Consider the following 14,535-nt stretch of genomic DNA (forward strand, 5'->3'; position numbering starts at 1 on the left):
AAGTGAATTCATTTTTATTTGCTATTCTCAATTACTTTTTTTGTTGAGTACACAATCAAAGAGAGGTGTTACTTTTTTTGTTGAGTGTATAAAGGACACCCTATCGAAGATTCTCAATGGCTTCCTGATCATGCACTGGCTACCTATCTGTCCATGATTGCATCTTATAGGGATAATCGCCCATGATTATTTATGACTTTGTGACAACTGAGGACAGTTGCTTGTCACCCCTGTGGCATGTTATGAGGAGGATGAATTCATGGAATATTTTATATATTCCCATGTTGTGTTATTTATGGATTCTTAAAAGAAGTCATGGAATATTTTATTCACAGGTGTTTTTAAGCTATGAATTCTCCTAGAAGGATTTAGATTGGGACGACTTTCTAAATCCGAGCAATCGTAGCTTATTTTACGCATATGCAAGTGAATCCGTATATGCATGGGAGTTTGGTTGCATCGGCTGATTGATATGAAGTTTCATATAGATGTTTATTTTTAATCAATTAATTTATTGCAAATATATTTTGTGAGACTCAAAATTGGGTGTCGATAGATACGTGTGACCAAAATGACTGTTATGAATAATTTAAGATTGATTATTATTGTAATTATTATTTTTTCAAATTAAATAATATAAATATCATAAGTAAAAATAAATATATTGTATATCATATAATAATAATATATGTATACTGAAAACCTAATTGATAGAAAAGTAATATTTTCATGAAATAGACATCTCCAAAGTAGTCTATTTTTACATATAACCGAATTTAGCAAAACGGCCAGCTCAAGTTTGTAGACTAACACTATTCCCATAATTTTAAGTATGAACTCGACTATATTCTGTTCGAATATATATCATCTCCAAAGGATCTACATACACCTTTTCATGCTTGTACTGGTCATTTTATGAGACCCTGCATTAGCATATTTTTGCAGATATTATTTAGGATTTTTCTACCATTTTTAGGCTTTTTATAGCATTTTTATGCTACGTGACAATTGTCGACTTGCTATAACAGTTGGCTAACCAGCTCATAGGAGTATAAGGTGCACACCCTTCCCCTCATTTTCCCTCTCATTCTCGCTTATCTGCTAGAGGTCATCGGTTGTAGAAACAGTCTCTTATGCTTGTAAGCACCTATGGGCTTCCCTCGTGCTAATTTTAGCAATAATCAAGTGTTCACAGCCTTCTACAGTTTGTGCTTTGGGCCTACAACCTATGTTTGCTCTTTTTTTCATGGTATCAGAGCCAAATGCTGATTTACAAGCAAGAGGTGCTACGTTTTTCTAATTGGAGAAGATGCTTCATCCACATGTTACATTTTCTGCATCTGTACCTTGGGACTGCTGCCTTTTTGCTATTGGAGGTTGAAGCTCTCTTCTAGGTGCTATGAGGGCAGGGTTCTTGAGAGATTTGCTTTCTCTATTTCTCTTTTCCCACTCTCCCTCCCTTTCTTCTTTCTCTCCTCTTGCTGTGCATAGCTTGAGAGGGGGCTAATTGCTGTTTTTTTACAACCCTCTTGTTTCGAAGACGGTTTCTTTTTAGAGGACGTGGCTTAAGGAGATTTCCGTATTGTTGCTCCTTCTCCAATTGATATTCCAGCACCTTCACTACCTACTCCCCATGTGGTTCCTCTTCCTAATCTTTCTTCTCTAAGTTTCTCTCATCCAGGTCTTGCTCCCACCCCTACCCATATACCATCCTACAATCCTCCCCAAGTCAGCGACTCCGGGGCAAATTGGACCCAATATGGTGTTTATGTCTCTATGTTTTATTTTCTTGCAGATTATTATTTGAGTGAAAATTTAATTATTTTAATTTCAATTTGTTCCACTGCGCCACAGTCTCTAGGCTCACATATATTGCCTGGTTTGTCCATATTTACGTCTTTTTACATGGGACTATGGGCTTATGTCCCCTGCCCTAGAGCTAGTTTGGCCTGGTTTTTTGGAGGTTTTGTGATTTTTTGGACTTGATAGGGTGTGTTTACTGTTTCAAATCCTAATTAATAGTTTTGATGCAACTAATTAAGTGTTTTTTTTTAGAAGGTTTTGAATAATTCTACTTCACCAATTCAACGATGCATAAACAATTTATTAAAAAAACTAAAATACATGAACCAAATTTGACAGTTTCACCCTAATTCAACGTAATGAAGCTCAATGCTCATGTTTTTAGAGTGGATTCAAATCCTACACACGATTGCTAAGCTAATTCTTAGATTTAAGCAATGAAATCTAAGCCTCTTCTTGGGCTCTAATTTCATGCAAATTATGAAAAAACCAAGGGTTTTCCCTAGTACCAATAGATAAAATAGAAGGAGCCAATCCTTCACGATGGTTCTCTCTCACAGAAAGTAGGAAAAGAAGAAGCTAATCGAAGTGGGAAGCCTACAACCAAACCTACTCAAGCATGTATCCATCAAGCAAGCATGAATTCAAAAGCATACAAGCAAGCAAGAAGAGAGAAGAAGAAGGAGCTCACAAGTAAACTATTGCAAGGGAACGATTGTGTATTGCTTATTGTCAAAAATGACACAAATATAACTGACTATTTGTCACACTAGGTCTGCCAAACTTAAAAATGGTCTGGCCTCTATTACTAGTCTTAATAAGCAACTATGTACACTAAGTCCGTAGACTTTTCCTCTTCCTAATCTTTCTTCTCTAAGTTTCTCTCATCCAGGTCTTGCTCCCACCCCTACCCATATACCATCCTACAATCCTCCCCAAGTCAGCGACTCCGGGGCAAATTGGACCCAATATGGTGTTTATGTCTCTCTGTTTTATTTTCTTGCAAATTATTATTTGAAGTGAAAATTTAATTATTTTAATTTCAATTTGTTTCACTGCGCAACAGTCTCTAGGCTCACATATACTGCCTGGTTTGTCCATATTTACGTCTTTTTACATGGGACTATGGGCTTATGTCCCCTGCCCCAGAGCTAGTTTGGCCTGGTTTTTTGGAGGTTTTGTGATTTTTTGGACTTGATAGGATGTCTACTTCACCAATTCTACAATCCTCCCCAAGTCAGCGACTCCGGGGCAAATTGGACCCAATATGGTGTTTATGTCTCTCTGTTTTATTTTCTTGCAAATTATTATTTGAAGTGAAAATTTAGTTATTTTAATTTCAATTTGTTTCACTGCGCAACAGTCTCTAGGCTCACATATACTGCCTGGTTTGTCCATATTTACGTCTTTTTACATGGGACTATGGGCTTATGTCCCCTGCCCCAGAGCTAGTTTGGCCTGGTTTTTTGGAGGTTTTGTGATTTTTTGGACTTGATAGGATGTCTACTTCACCAATTCAACAATGCATGAACAATAATAAAAAAAACTAAAATACATGAACCAAATTTGACAGTTTCACCCTAATTCAACGTAATGAAGCTCAATGCTCATGTTTTTAGAGTGGATTCAAATCCTACACACGATTGCTAAGCTAATTCTTAGATTTAAGCAATGAAATCTAAGCCTCTTCTTGGGCTCTAATTTCATGCAAAATATGAAAAAACCAAGGGTTTTCCCTAGTACCAATAGATAAAATAGGAGGAGCCAATCCTTCACGATGGTTCTCTCACAAAAAGTAGGAAAAGAATACCATGAAAATTGATGATTGTGCATTGATTTACTTTCGTACCATTTGTCGTGCCATGGAGTTATATAATGCAGTGGTAGATGATAGTTACATGTGAAGCTGCATAAAACAACCTACTCACCTTAGGTTTTCTACTAATCGATATACCACATAACAAGATTATAACCCCCTCATTACTGTCTAAATAAAGAGTTCAATCTAGAACTCTTATAACCTTACACCTTCACTTAAGAGTGGGTACCTTCAGTAATACCACCTTTATCTATATAAAAATTGTTTTCATCACAAAGCCCAAAACTTTCATGCTATAATCTTGTCACCTTAGTGGCATCATTAATAACCTTTCATGTAACTATACCATTTGCAAAAGGATAGCTCAAAATTTGAGCCAAGCATACTGCACAAAATACATATCACGCTCCAAACAGTAGGTAAGTCGCAACAGTCTCATATCTGCAAATCACAACTCACATATTACACTGTAATTGCACGTCAAGAAGCAAGCAGAACCAGAACTAACCTTCCTAGAACTCATGTAATGCTTGATGAACTGAACAGCCCATGAAAATAATTGATGGAAATCTGCAAATCACAACTCACATATTACACTGTAATTGCAAGTCAAGAAGCAAGCAGCACCAGAACTAACCTTCCTAGAACTCATGTAATGCTTGATAAACTGAACAGCCCATGAAAATAATTGATACATAATTAATGGGAATCTGCTTCTGAAAACCTTGTAAATAATTGATACAGAATCTGCTTCTGAAAACCTTGTATACTCAGTCTACAGGTAAGACCATCAGATCTGTCAAAACAAAGGGATAATAACCTTGTAATCAGTAAGACATATGGCACAGGTGCCAACAAACATATTGGTGAAGTTATGTGTGCTACAATGAGGGCCAATGGACCCATGTCATAGTATCCCAGCATATGTACATGTACTTGTACATAAAATATAAACCCACATTCCAATTACGACAGGCACCCCTCCTGATCCCATGTTCAGGGGTTACAGTTCCACAACAGCTCATCAACCCTAAAAGCAGCCTTTTGATCTTGTATACAACTGAAATTCAGCAACTCCAGCGTCTAGACCTATTTCCTCCTACAGCTCATTTCCACAAGCACATTGTATTAGCACAAGCTTCTGCAGAGAAGCTATTCATTCACAACAGGATTTGGTGGTGTTGGTTTAGGTTATTTGGAAGGATAAAAAGGAAGAAGAGAATGAAAGGGAAGGGAGAGGAGAGGATTCCAAACCACAAAGGCAGAATGATTGGTGCACTAGATTTTAATTCACAACAGGACATGTTGGGTGAGGGAGGAGCCCTGCACGGGAGAGGGAGGGGGGAGGAGAGCATGGAGAGTAGACTTCAGCAATAAAACATCCAAACTATGAAGGCAGAATGATTGCTGCACCAGATTTTAATCCACAACTTTACTCGTTGGGTGGGGAAGCAGCAATTTCCGGGGTGGGGGGGTTTGGGTTTTCTCAGCAGAAAACATTCCAAACTAGGGAGGCAGAATGATCTTATGATATCCGTTGTTGCCGTAGAGATGACTTAAAGTGTGGCTGCATCAACCTTGCATAGAGACCATTTTTTGCCATTAGTGCATCATGGCTACCTTCTTCAACAATGTGCCCTTCATTAAGCACAACTATCATGTCCACATGACGCATCATAGCCAAACGATGGGCTATCAATATAGTGGTTTTATTTCCCATAATCAGAGTTTCGAGAGCCTCCTGCACCACCCTGCTCGATTCTGATTCAATTGCAGAACTTGCCTCATCAAGCAGAAGTATTGGGGCATTCTTCAGCACAACACGTGCAATAGCAATCCGCTGCTTCTGTCCAGAAGTAAGCTCCAAACCCCTCATACCCACATGAGTATCATAACCATGAGGCAAATTGCTAATAAAATGATGAGCATTTGCAATCCGTGCTGCCTCCTTCATTTCTGCTTCGGTGGCATTATGCCGTGCATATATGATATTCTCTCTGATGGAAGTTGAAAACAGAACCGGCTCTTGCTGGACAAGACCCATGTGATTCCGAAGCCATCTAAGATTTAAGGTTTTAATATCCTTCCCATCCAGCAGAACCTGTCCAGACACTGGGTCATAAAATCTCTCAATTAAGGCAATAACCGTACTCTTGCCAGAGCCAGATGCTCCAACAATTGCTACAGTCTGACCTCCTGTCACTTTCAAACTGAAACTGTTCAAAACCATGATTTCTGGTCGAGAAGGATACCTAAAATCAACATTTCTCAGCTCCAGTGTTCCATAAACATTTGGCAGCCGCAGCCCCAAGGAGTCATCTGAATCAATCTTAGGCTTGCGATCAATTATCCCAAACACAGAAACCAGAGATTTTCGCCGTTTTAAAATGTAGGGGGCTAGACCAAATGGCTCCACCAAAGCAAATGTTGCAAACGAGAAGATGATAAACTGCTTTAGAACTGTTGAGAGACCTGCTTCAGATCTTTTCACAACTAGGGCTACATACCAGAGGAGGAGTGCATTGCATGCAAATAGAAGAAACTGAGAGACCCCAAATGCCAGGCCTCTAAATTGCCCATCCAGAAGACTGCGCATTAAAATCTTAGAGAGGTGCCTGTTATAGACTGCCATCACCTTTTTTTCAGCAGAAAATGCCACAACAGTGTAAATGTTCCTTACTGCGTTTTCCAACACCACACAAGACTTTTTATGCACCTCTTGTATATCGCCAGCAAACCCTTCAAGCCACAGTTTCTGCACAGCAACATTACAAAGATTCAAAAAACATAGGAGAGAGAGAGAGAGAGAGATGTCATCAACGTCTAACTGAAGACCACAAGGATCTGAGCCCATCAAGCAGTGGAATGTAAAGAGAAAAACTAAAACTAACAAGTACATCCTACTGAGTAGCCAGAAAAATATGTGAGGCAAAACTCATGTATGTCGAAGAAAGGGTATCCAAAACATGGTCACTGACACACACAGCACCAGCAGATATGTGAAGTTTACATATCAGAGAGAGAGAGATTTTTGGGAATATATTTATTAACACCTACAAAAAGGTCAAACACCAACAGAAAACAGCATATATAGAGCATTGTAGTGGGCATCCCTTGAAATAACTATTGTAACAAAGAAATGAGATGTAATTTAGTATTTAACGAGTGCATCGGGCCCTGCACTTGGTACATCATAGCATTCGAATAAGCATCTTTTTTCGAACGTCATCGATGTCTGGCACACAGACCTTCCCATTTCTGATCAATAGTCCATTCCGATGGAATACTACTGAACCACCTTCTCTTCGGCATGACTCATCTCGGATTCCAGAATTCCCAAATATCTTGAGTTGCTACCAGTCTAAACTAGCTCTGCTGTATCCTTCCAATGAAGTGATCCCCTTCCCCTAAAGAAAGGATAGAGATCAGCCAATATCTCAGCTATTAACAGAGCATCAACTTCAGGTGATCTATCCGCAACCCGATTGTTGGACCCCTTTCGCTATCATATCTCAAAGTAAAACTCAAAGTAAAACTCATGCATGAGTTCAACCCATCTAGCTTTGCGACTACAAATATCGCCCTAGTCACAAATATATCTAAGTATGTCATCAAGAAATAAGAAAACACACTTACCAATGAGTACTGCGAAAATCTTGGACATCATTTTATTGAAGGTTGTCGATGCGTTGGTAAGCCCAAATGGCATGACTACGAACTCATAGTGACCACTCTCTGTCCGGAAAGCTGTTTTAGGAATGTCAGCTTCAAAAATGCGGACATGATGGTAACCACTCTTGAGATCGATCTTAGTGAAAAATTTGGCACCATCTAAATGCTCCAAAATGTACTCAATCCTGAGCATACGAAACTTATTCTTGATGGTGAGTTTGTTTAATGCCTTGTAATCTACACAAAGGCGTACAAACTTGTCCTTCTTTTGGGCAAATAGGATGGGTCAAGCAAATGGTGAGGATGATGGCCCAACGAATTCGGCTCGGAGAAGCTCAGATAATTGCTTTTCTAGCTCGCCCTCTAAAGTCTTGGAAAGACGATACGAAAACTTGCTAGGAGGTTCTGCCCCAGGGACCAAATCGATCTGATGATCCTCGGGACGAGAGGGTGGGAGACTCGGTGGGAGCTTGTCCCTAAAGCATAATGTCCTGGTGTTGAGACAAGAGGTTTGCTAACTGCGGGACTAAAGATGACGATGGGACAACCGCTATCGATGAGGTAGAAGCTGTCTGAGCACGAACATAAAGCAATGCTCCTTCCGCTCCTTTGCAGATAGCTAGTTAGACCTGGAGATGAGAAATCAAAGGGATACCGAGAATGCTCCCATCGCCACGAATCATAATGAGCTTAGAAAAACCTTTACAAATAGTAAAAGTGTCTTGCTCCCAATTGAAAATAGGTTCATACTAGCGAAACCACTGGATTCCTAAAATCATGTCACACCCCAAAAGAGGCGAGACAATGAAATCTCGCTAGAATGAGGCCTTTTGAACTTGAAAGGAAAACTGATGTGCCTTTTGAGAAATGTGGATGCACAGACCCGATGTAAACCCGTCCACATCCAAATGATAGGACACTAATGTCCAGTTCATTTTGGTAGCCAACTTGGGAGAGAGGGCGTCCTCAGAACTGCCCATGTCAAATAGGACTACAAACTGGCGGCCCTTGGCAAAGCCATAAGCTCGGATCAAGATCTTATGTACAGCCTCACCCTCACCCTCCTGCTTAGCATCAAATACCACTGACGGCATAGGATGCATAGAAGGTAAGAGTTAAACTGCATTGGTGGTAGTAGGCAGTACTGGAGAAGAGAGAGGTGTTGTGGCAACTATGGCAGAAGGCTACTTGGAGGCTTGCTCCGCTTGCCATTTCTGACAATCCTTCTTACCATACCCAATGGTATGACAATAGAAACATCGGTTTTCTAACTGGTACTTCCTTTGCTCCTCTGGAGGAAGATAGCCTCTATTGATCCTTGCCTTAGCCTTTTTCTCGGGGGTTTTCTTAGGTTTGGATTCCTTATCCTTCTTACCTCTTAAACTAGAGCTAGAACTATTGTCCTTTTAGAAGACAGATTACCCTTCCCCGGCTGTGAAGCAGATTGCTGTTGCTAGGGTTTGGTACTAGACTGCGGTTGTTTTGACTTGCCTTCGTTCATCTTCATTTCTTCATTTTGAGCGAGAGTCAAAGCCCAATCATATGTATTGGATTCAAAGTTATGAACTGTGTACCGAATCTTAGGATCCAATCCACGAATGAATTGATCTTCTTGGCCCGCTCAGATAACCCTAGTTGCTGTACTAAAGTGATAACCTTACCGAAAAACTGAAGCACGGGTAACCCGTTATGTTTGAGTCCATAGAACTTATCTACCAAGTTGGTCATATACTGGGGAGGGAGAAATGTGGTCTTTAGGTCATGGACAAAGGTGTCCCAATGAAAAGTTGTGACTGCTGTGATCTGGTATGTATGTAAACTAGACCAATGCTACCACCAAGTGACTACCTCACCTGTCAAGTAGGGAGCTGCTACATGGACTTCATCTTGAGAATCTATTAGCTTTGCCAAAGGAAAATATGCATTAAACTCATGAATAAATTGATTGACAGCTAAATGATCACACTTACTGTCATACTTACTAAAGTTTGGTCGAGTCCGGATGCGACGGTCATTGATGTCGCGGGAGTCTAGCTAGTGGCACCTATAGGTGGAGAAACCGAAGAGAGGGTGTGTTGAAATTGCAAATGCATGGCCTCCCTTTCCCGCTTGTGGTCAAGTATCATGCGCTCTCGATCGAGCTCTCGTTGGTGCTCCCAAGCTGCGAGGTCAATCCCGTTTGTCTGCTTTTTCTTGTTGCTTTCTTGCTTCTGCTTCAGCTTTTTCTTCCTGTCATTTGGACTCTGGCCTCATCTTCTCGTCTTTGTTGTTCCATCTAAAAGAAGAGAGAGATGAAACCGAAGAGAGGGTGTGTTGAAATTGCAAATGCATGGCCTCCCTTTCCCGCTTGTGGTTGAGTATCATGCGCTCTCGATCGAGCTCTCGTTGGTGCTCCCAAGCTGCGAGGTCAATCCCGTTTGTCTGCTTTTTCTTGTTGCTTTCTTGCTTCTGCTTCAGCTTTTTCTTCCTGTCATTTGGACTCTGGCCTCATCTTCTCGTCTTTGTCGTTCCATCTAAAAGAAGAGAGAGATGAAGTTGGGAGTAGTTGGTGGAGTGGGTTTTGCTACAACCCGCAAGAGTTGGAGACACTCCATGAGAAGTTGGTTTTGTGCTCGGAGTAGAGCTATGGTATCTGTTGTTGGTGAAAGAGCATGGTCTCCTTTGAGGGAGACGTCTTTCTGCTAATGTGTACTCTACTCTGTAGGCATTTTTTGAAGTCGGTGGTCGTGCCAGAGTAAAGTATGACCATCCAAGGATGCTCACGCTAGGATGTGGTGTGTGTGGACAAGCTGAATCTGATACCAATGTAACATGCAGCGGAATTATGCGTAGATGTAGAATCCTGTCACACAAAGTCTCACACCACCTTCTGTATCCTGAGTTTCGTGAGTCTTTAGCAACACTTTATCACTTCACACTTTAAGAGATGAGAGAGAGAGAGAGAGAGAGAGAGAGAGAGATGCAAATTTGTACACCTTATTGGGCCCCAAATTACCCACTGAAGGGCCCCCTCCTATTGCTAGGAGTGTTTGCTTTATTACTTTGAAGAGAATGACTGACTTCGGACTGTAGATAAGCCAAACGCAGGACCTTCGAAAGACCAAGAGTCCCGTTGACTGTACACTACTGTAGAAGCACCAATGATGATGACCAATCTCAATGCCGATGCACTCTTCCAAGGGGATGTAGGAAGGCTGCAAACTGTGGCTGAGAAAGGAGCTGAATTGGGGCTGTTCTAGGCTGTGAATATGCAAGGGGAATGACTGAATATGCTGCGTTTACCTTCACCCAGGAAGATGGAGAAAACGATGATGAATATGGATGCTGAAATCTGCTGTGGGACTCAGAAACGCAGATGGACTGAAGCGCTTCTTCCCTATACTGATGATGATGCGTTTTGGTGAAGGGTGGATGCTTGTATGCTTCAAAACGCTGATGCTTGTTGCGCTGAATGCTGAGATTCCAGAGATGTAATGATGAGATGCAACGCTGGCTATTTATATGAGCATATATGGCTAGTCGGCTGGCTAACTGGGGTAGTAAAGCTACACGACTTGTATTAATGATATATGCTGAATTTAATGCTAAATAAGCTGGCCAACTTGACATTAAATGCTGCCGACTACTTGACATTAAATGCTCCCGACTGGATGATAAATATGGATAAATAGTATAATGCTTATTAGAGGCTTATGCAATGGATCACATGCGCATGAAATGAATGCTATGCAAATGCAAACCATGAATTGATGCAAACCCTAAGGCTTCTGTTGACTTCTACATGCATGAATGATTCTCTTCAAGAGGGTTAAGGGACTTGACTCGCTCACTAACACTCTAAGGCCGAGGAAAGACCTACGTAGCTCGTCCCTAACATATCCTGGATTGGGGCTTACAATGGGGCCATGGCATATGACAATATCATATCCTAAAGGGTCTTACTGTTGTAAAATGATGCACTGATGATGAGCCATATTGTCACTATGCACTACAATAGCAAAGTGCATGTGACAAGTGCTTTGCTTGACATGACAATTCTCGGGCAACCAAAGCCAAATACAAAGCTAAAGATAACTCTCAGGATTCTGACAAGGATTCTCATAAGAACAAAGGCAAGGAAAAGGTGAAGGACGAGGGTAATACCAAAGTGGCATATATGGCAATTACAGATTCTCCCCCTAGCTCTTCACAGGATACTTTCCTCGTGATCACAGATATAACTTCTTCCATAGAGGTTAGTGACACACCAACAAAGGTTGAGTGGGTCAATGAGAGTGGTGCTTCCGCCCCAAGGGCACTTTTCTCCCTTCGGGTTTTTCCCCCTTGGATATTAGGTGTGAAACGACACCACACTTATTGTGTGTATTTCGATATTGTGGAGTCAACTCACTTGCTCCACATCTTTGTATCCTATCTACTTTGAGTAGCTATCACCATCTCTCTCACTCTCTTGAGAGCTTGCTGCTGTGTACATGGTGTGTGTGTGTGTGTGTGTGTGTTCTCTGTTTCTCCGAAACCCTAACCCCCAACAGTGGTATCAGAGCTGGCTAAGTAGTAAGGCCCATGAATCATGATCCATGAATGATCATCCACGTGAAGTGCTCGCCTCATGGTCATGGGTAGCTTGTGCCAAAGGAGCATCAAGCTCATCCTCACTCTCATCCTCACTGACATGCTGCTCCTGCACCTCATCCTCTTGTTGCTCTTCTTGTTGACTCATCTCCCACTCGGTGAAGGGATCTGCCTTCTTGGTCACGCTCCTGCAAGCATTCGCAAGTTCGCGCTGAGACGAAGACAAGGTCATTGGCACGCTCTACCCCGAGTCGGTTCCTCTTCCTAGGGGCAATGTGGCTGTAAGCTTACGACCTGGCTAAGTATGCGGATGGCAAGCTGTTGTAGCTCCAATCCATCCAAACCAAAGTCCTCCCACCATAGAGCAACACCAACTTTGGAGCGATCGATCTGTGCATCATGACAACCATAGGAGCCATGAAATGACTTGTACATGGAAAGCTGGTCCCTGATCTTGCGCCTAACCGATGCATCAGGCACAAGACGGTCCAAGATGATCCTCCATCCAGCGCTCACCTCTCGGTCGCTCTCCTGCTTGTTGCCTTGGAATTATGGGTCCACCACATAAGATGCTACATGCAATGGAGAGTAGTAGGAATTCCACCTTCCTAGACACAAGGCATGGATCTCCTCGTATCTGTCTTCGTCAGGCACGAAGTCTTTCAACTTCTCTATCATGTGATCCATGGCCTCATAGACCTTGCCTATGCATGGTTACATAGCATCTACAATCCTCAATAGGTAGACTATGGGCCTCACCATAGCATCCGTGGTCTTCACATGCTCCCACCAAGAGACTACGGCTATGGTGGCTGGAAGAGAAACATGGCTATGGTGGTGAGCTCGAGAGTGACAGAAAGCTGACAGAATACGCAGCGGAGATGATGACCAGATCTAGGAACAGAAGAGCAAACGCAATGCAGAAAACAACAGCACAAAGGAGAGAGTGATAGAGGCGTATAACTCTGCTCTATATACACAAAGAAGATCTCGGAATGATACAACTCTGACAAGGGGCTGTGGGGCCATTTTATATGGCCCCCAAACAGCAGTCGGCCTGCTGTAGGGCAGCCGACAGCACCACAAACTCCACGACCAGCCATCATCCCAGTCGGCCAACAGCAGGGGTGTCAGCCAGCTTATGTGGGAGGTCATGGACCTGAAGCAACACAAATAGCCAGCAGCAGCATGTCCACATGCAGTCGGCCAGCTTCAGAGGTCCTCCTTCCACCACAGGGCTGCCACCCAAGCCACAGAAAAATAGAAAAAAATGGGAAAAAAAATACGGGGAGTGAGGAAAAATGAGAAAACACCTACAAGGGTGGACACACCCACAACAAAGGCCCTAGTGTCTACAGAAAAACAGGAGATGACTTCTAACACCCCCTCTCAGCTCCTAGCTGTGGGGAGCTGGGGTGCCGCTTGAGCAAATCCTGAGATAGCGACTTCATGAAGAGGTCCACCGTACTGTCCTCCGTCGAACAGAACTCTAGCAAGATGTCATCAGCAACGATCTGTTCACGAACAAAGTGCCTCTAGATGACCATGGGTTCCTCCGGTGGAAGCCCAATCCTGCAATGCAACCTCTGCAACCTTACATCCTCACAAGCAGCATCACAAACAGCCCAGTACTCTGCCTTTGTCGACGACAAGGCAAAAGATGACTGCCTCTTACTGCTCCATAAAACTGCTCCTGGAACTGAAGTAGATCTCCTCGTGTCTAGATCTCCTCCCCAAACTGAGTAACTCTAACCGTGGTGTCAGACTCCATCAATCAATCCCCCTCCTGTATAAAAGAGTCCATGATCCTTCGCATGCCGTAGAAACCACAGGATACGCAACCCTCCCTCCCAAAGAGTCATCTGCAACCATGACCTCAACTGCCTCATCAGGAAGCTCCCGTCCAATCTGGTGTCTATCAACCAAATCAATGAACCATTCTACTTTTGAGTCAAAGAGGCATCACACTGCTCACAAGAATCAACACCTGTTACGGTGCAAAGCCTAGGTCCTAGAAACCTGCTGAAGACCACGCAAGGCCTTCTGAAACCTGTCAACCACCCCCTCTGAATCCGGAACCACAAAGCCTGGAGAATGCACCTCCTTCTGCAAGTAATCAACTGCCACCTGCCTGGCTTTCCGAAAGGTCCCTGTGGAAAGAACATCCTTATCTACAGGAGTTTCTCTGTCTCGAATACTACGAGACATCAGAGCATAAGTTACTTGTTCAGTTTCCTCTGACTGACGAACACAAAAACTACCAACATCAATACTAGAAAGTTCCTGCCAGCTACTGCCATCAACTGGCAAGCTATCCACCATCTGGTCCCGGAAAGATTGCACCTGTAGCGTATCCACACTTAAGTGGCCATTACCAAACTGCCACTCATCACAAACCTCAAGACCTGGGAGAGAGAGTGCTGAAAGCTTGTAAACTCCATTCTCCACTCCGCCTTCCCAAACCACTGGCCTATTGCTTTGTCCCGAAGAGCAACAAAGTGCTCATCAAACTCCACCCGTACGCCAGTCTTGCAAACCTGATGCACTGACAGCAGATGAAAACTAAGTGACGGAACATACAACACCTGGGAGGAATGCTTCCCCCCTCTGCCCATCGGGAACTATCTCCATCCTGCCATCGGGAACACATTGTGAACTGGGATAGTGGA

At 42.7% G+C, this 14,535-nt stretch overlaps 1 protein-coding gene across 1 annotated transcript in view; it reads right to left on the reverse strand.

Moving 5' to 3' along the window:
• Positions 1-4,310: 4,310 nt before the first annotated feature.
• LOC147625685 (ABC transporter B family member 6-like) overlaps positions 4,311-14,535 on the reverse strand; it is a 40,718-nt gene continuing 30,493 nt past the window's right edge. Inside the window, exon 13 of the mRNA XM_086817195.1 lies at positions 4,311-6,377. Within this exon, the coding sequence (XP_086673321.1) occupies positions 5,148-6,377 (1,230 nt within the window). The 3' untranslated portion in view covers positions 4,311-5,147. The remainder of the gene's footprint in view (positions 6,378-14,535) is intronic.

Source organism: Cibotium barometz, chromosome 23 (assembly GCF_041138505.1).
Source record: "Cibotium barometz isolate CiBa-2024 chromosome 23, ASM4113850v1, whole genome shotgun sequence".
Taxonomy (NCBI): Eukaryota; Viridiplantae; Streptophyta; class Polypodiopsida; order Cyatheales; family Cibotiaceae; genus Cibotium; species Cibotium barometz.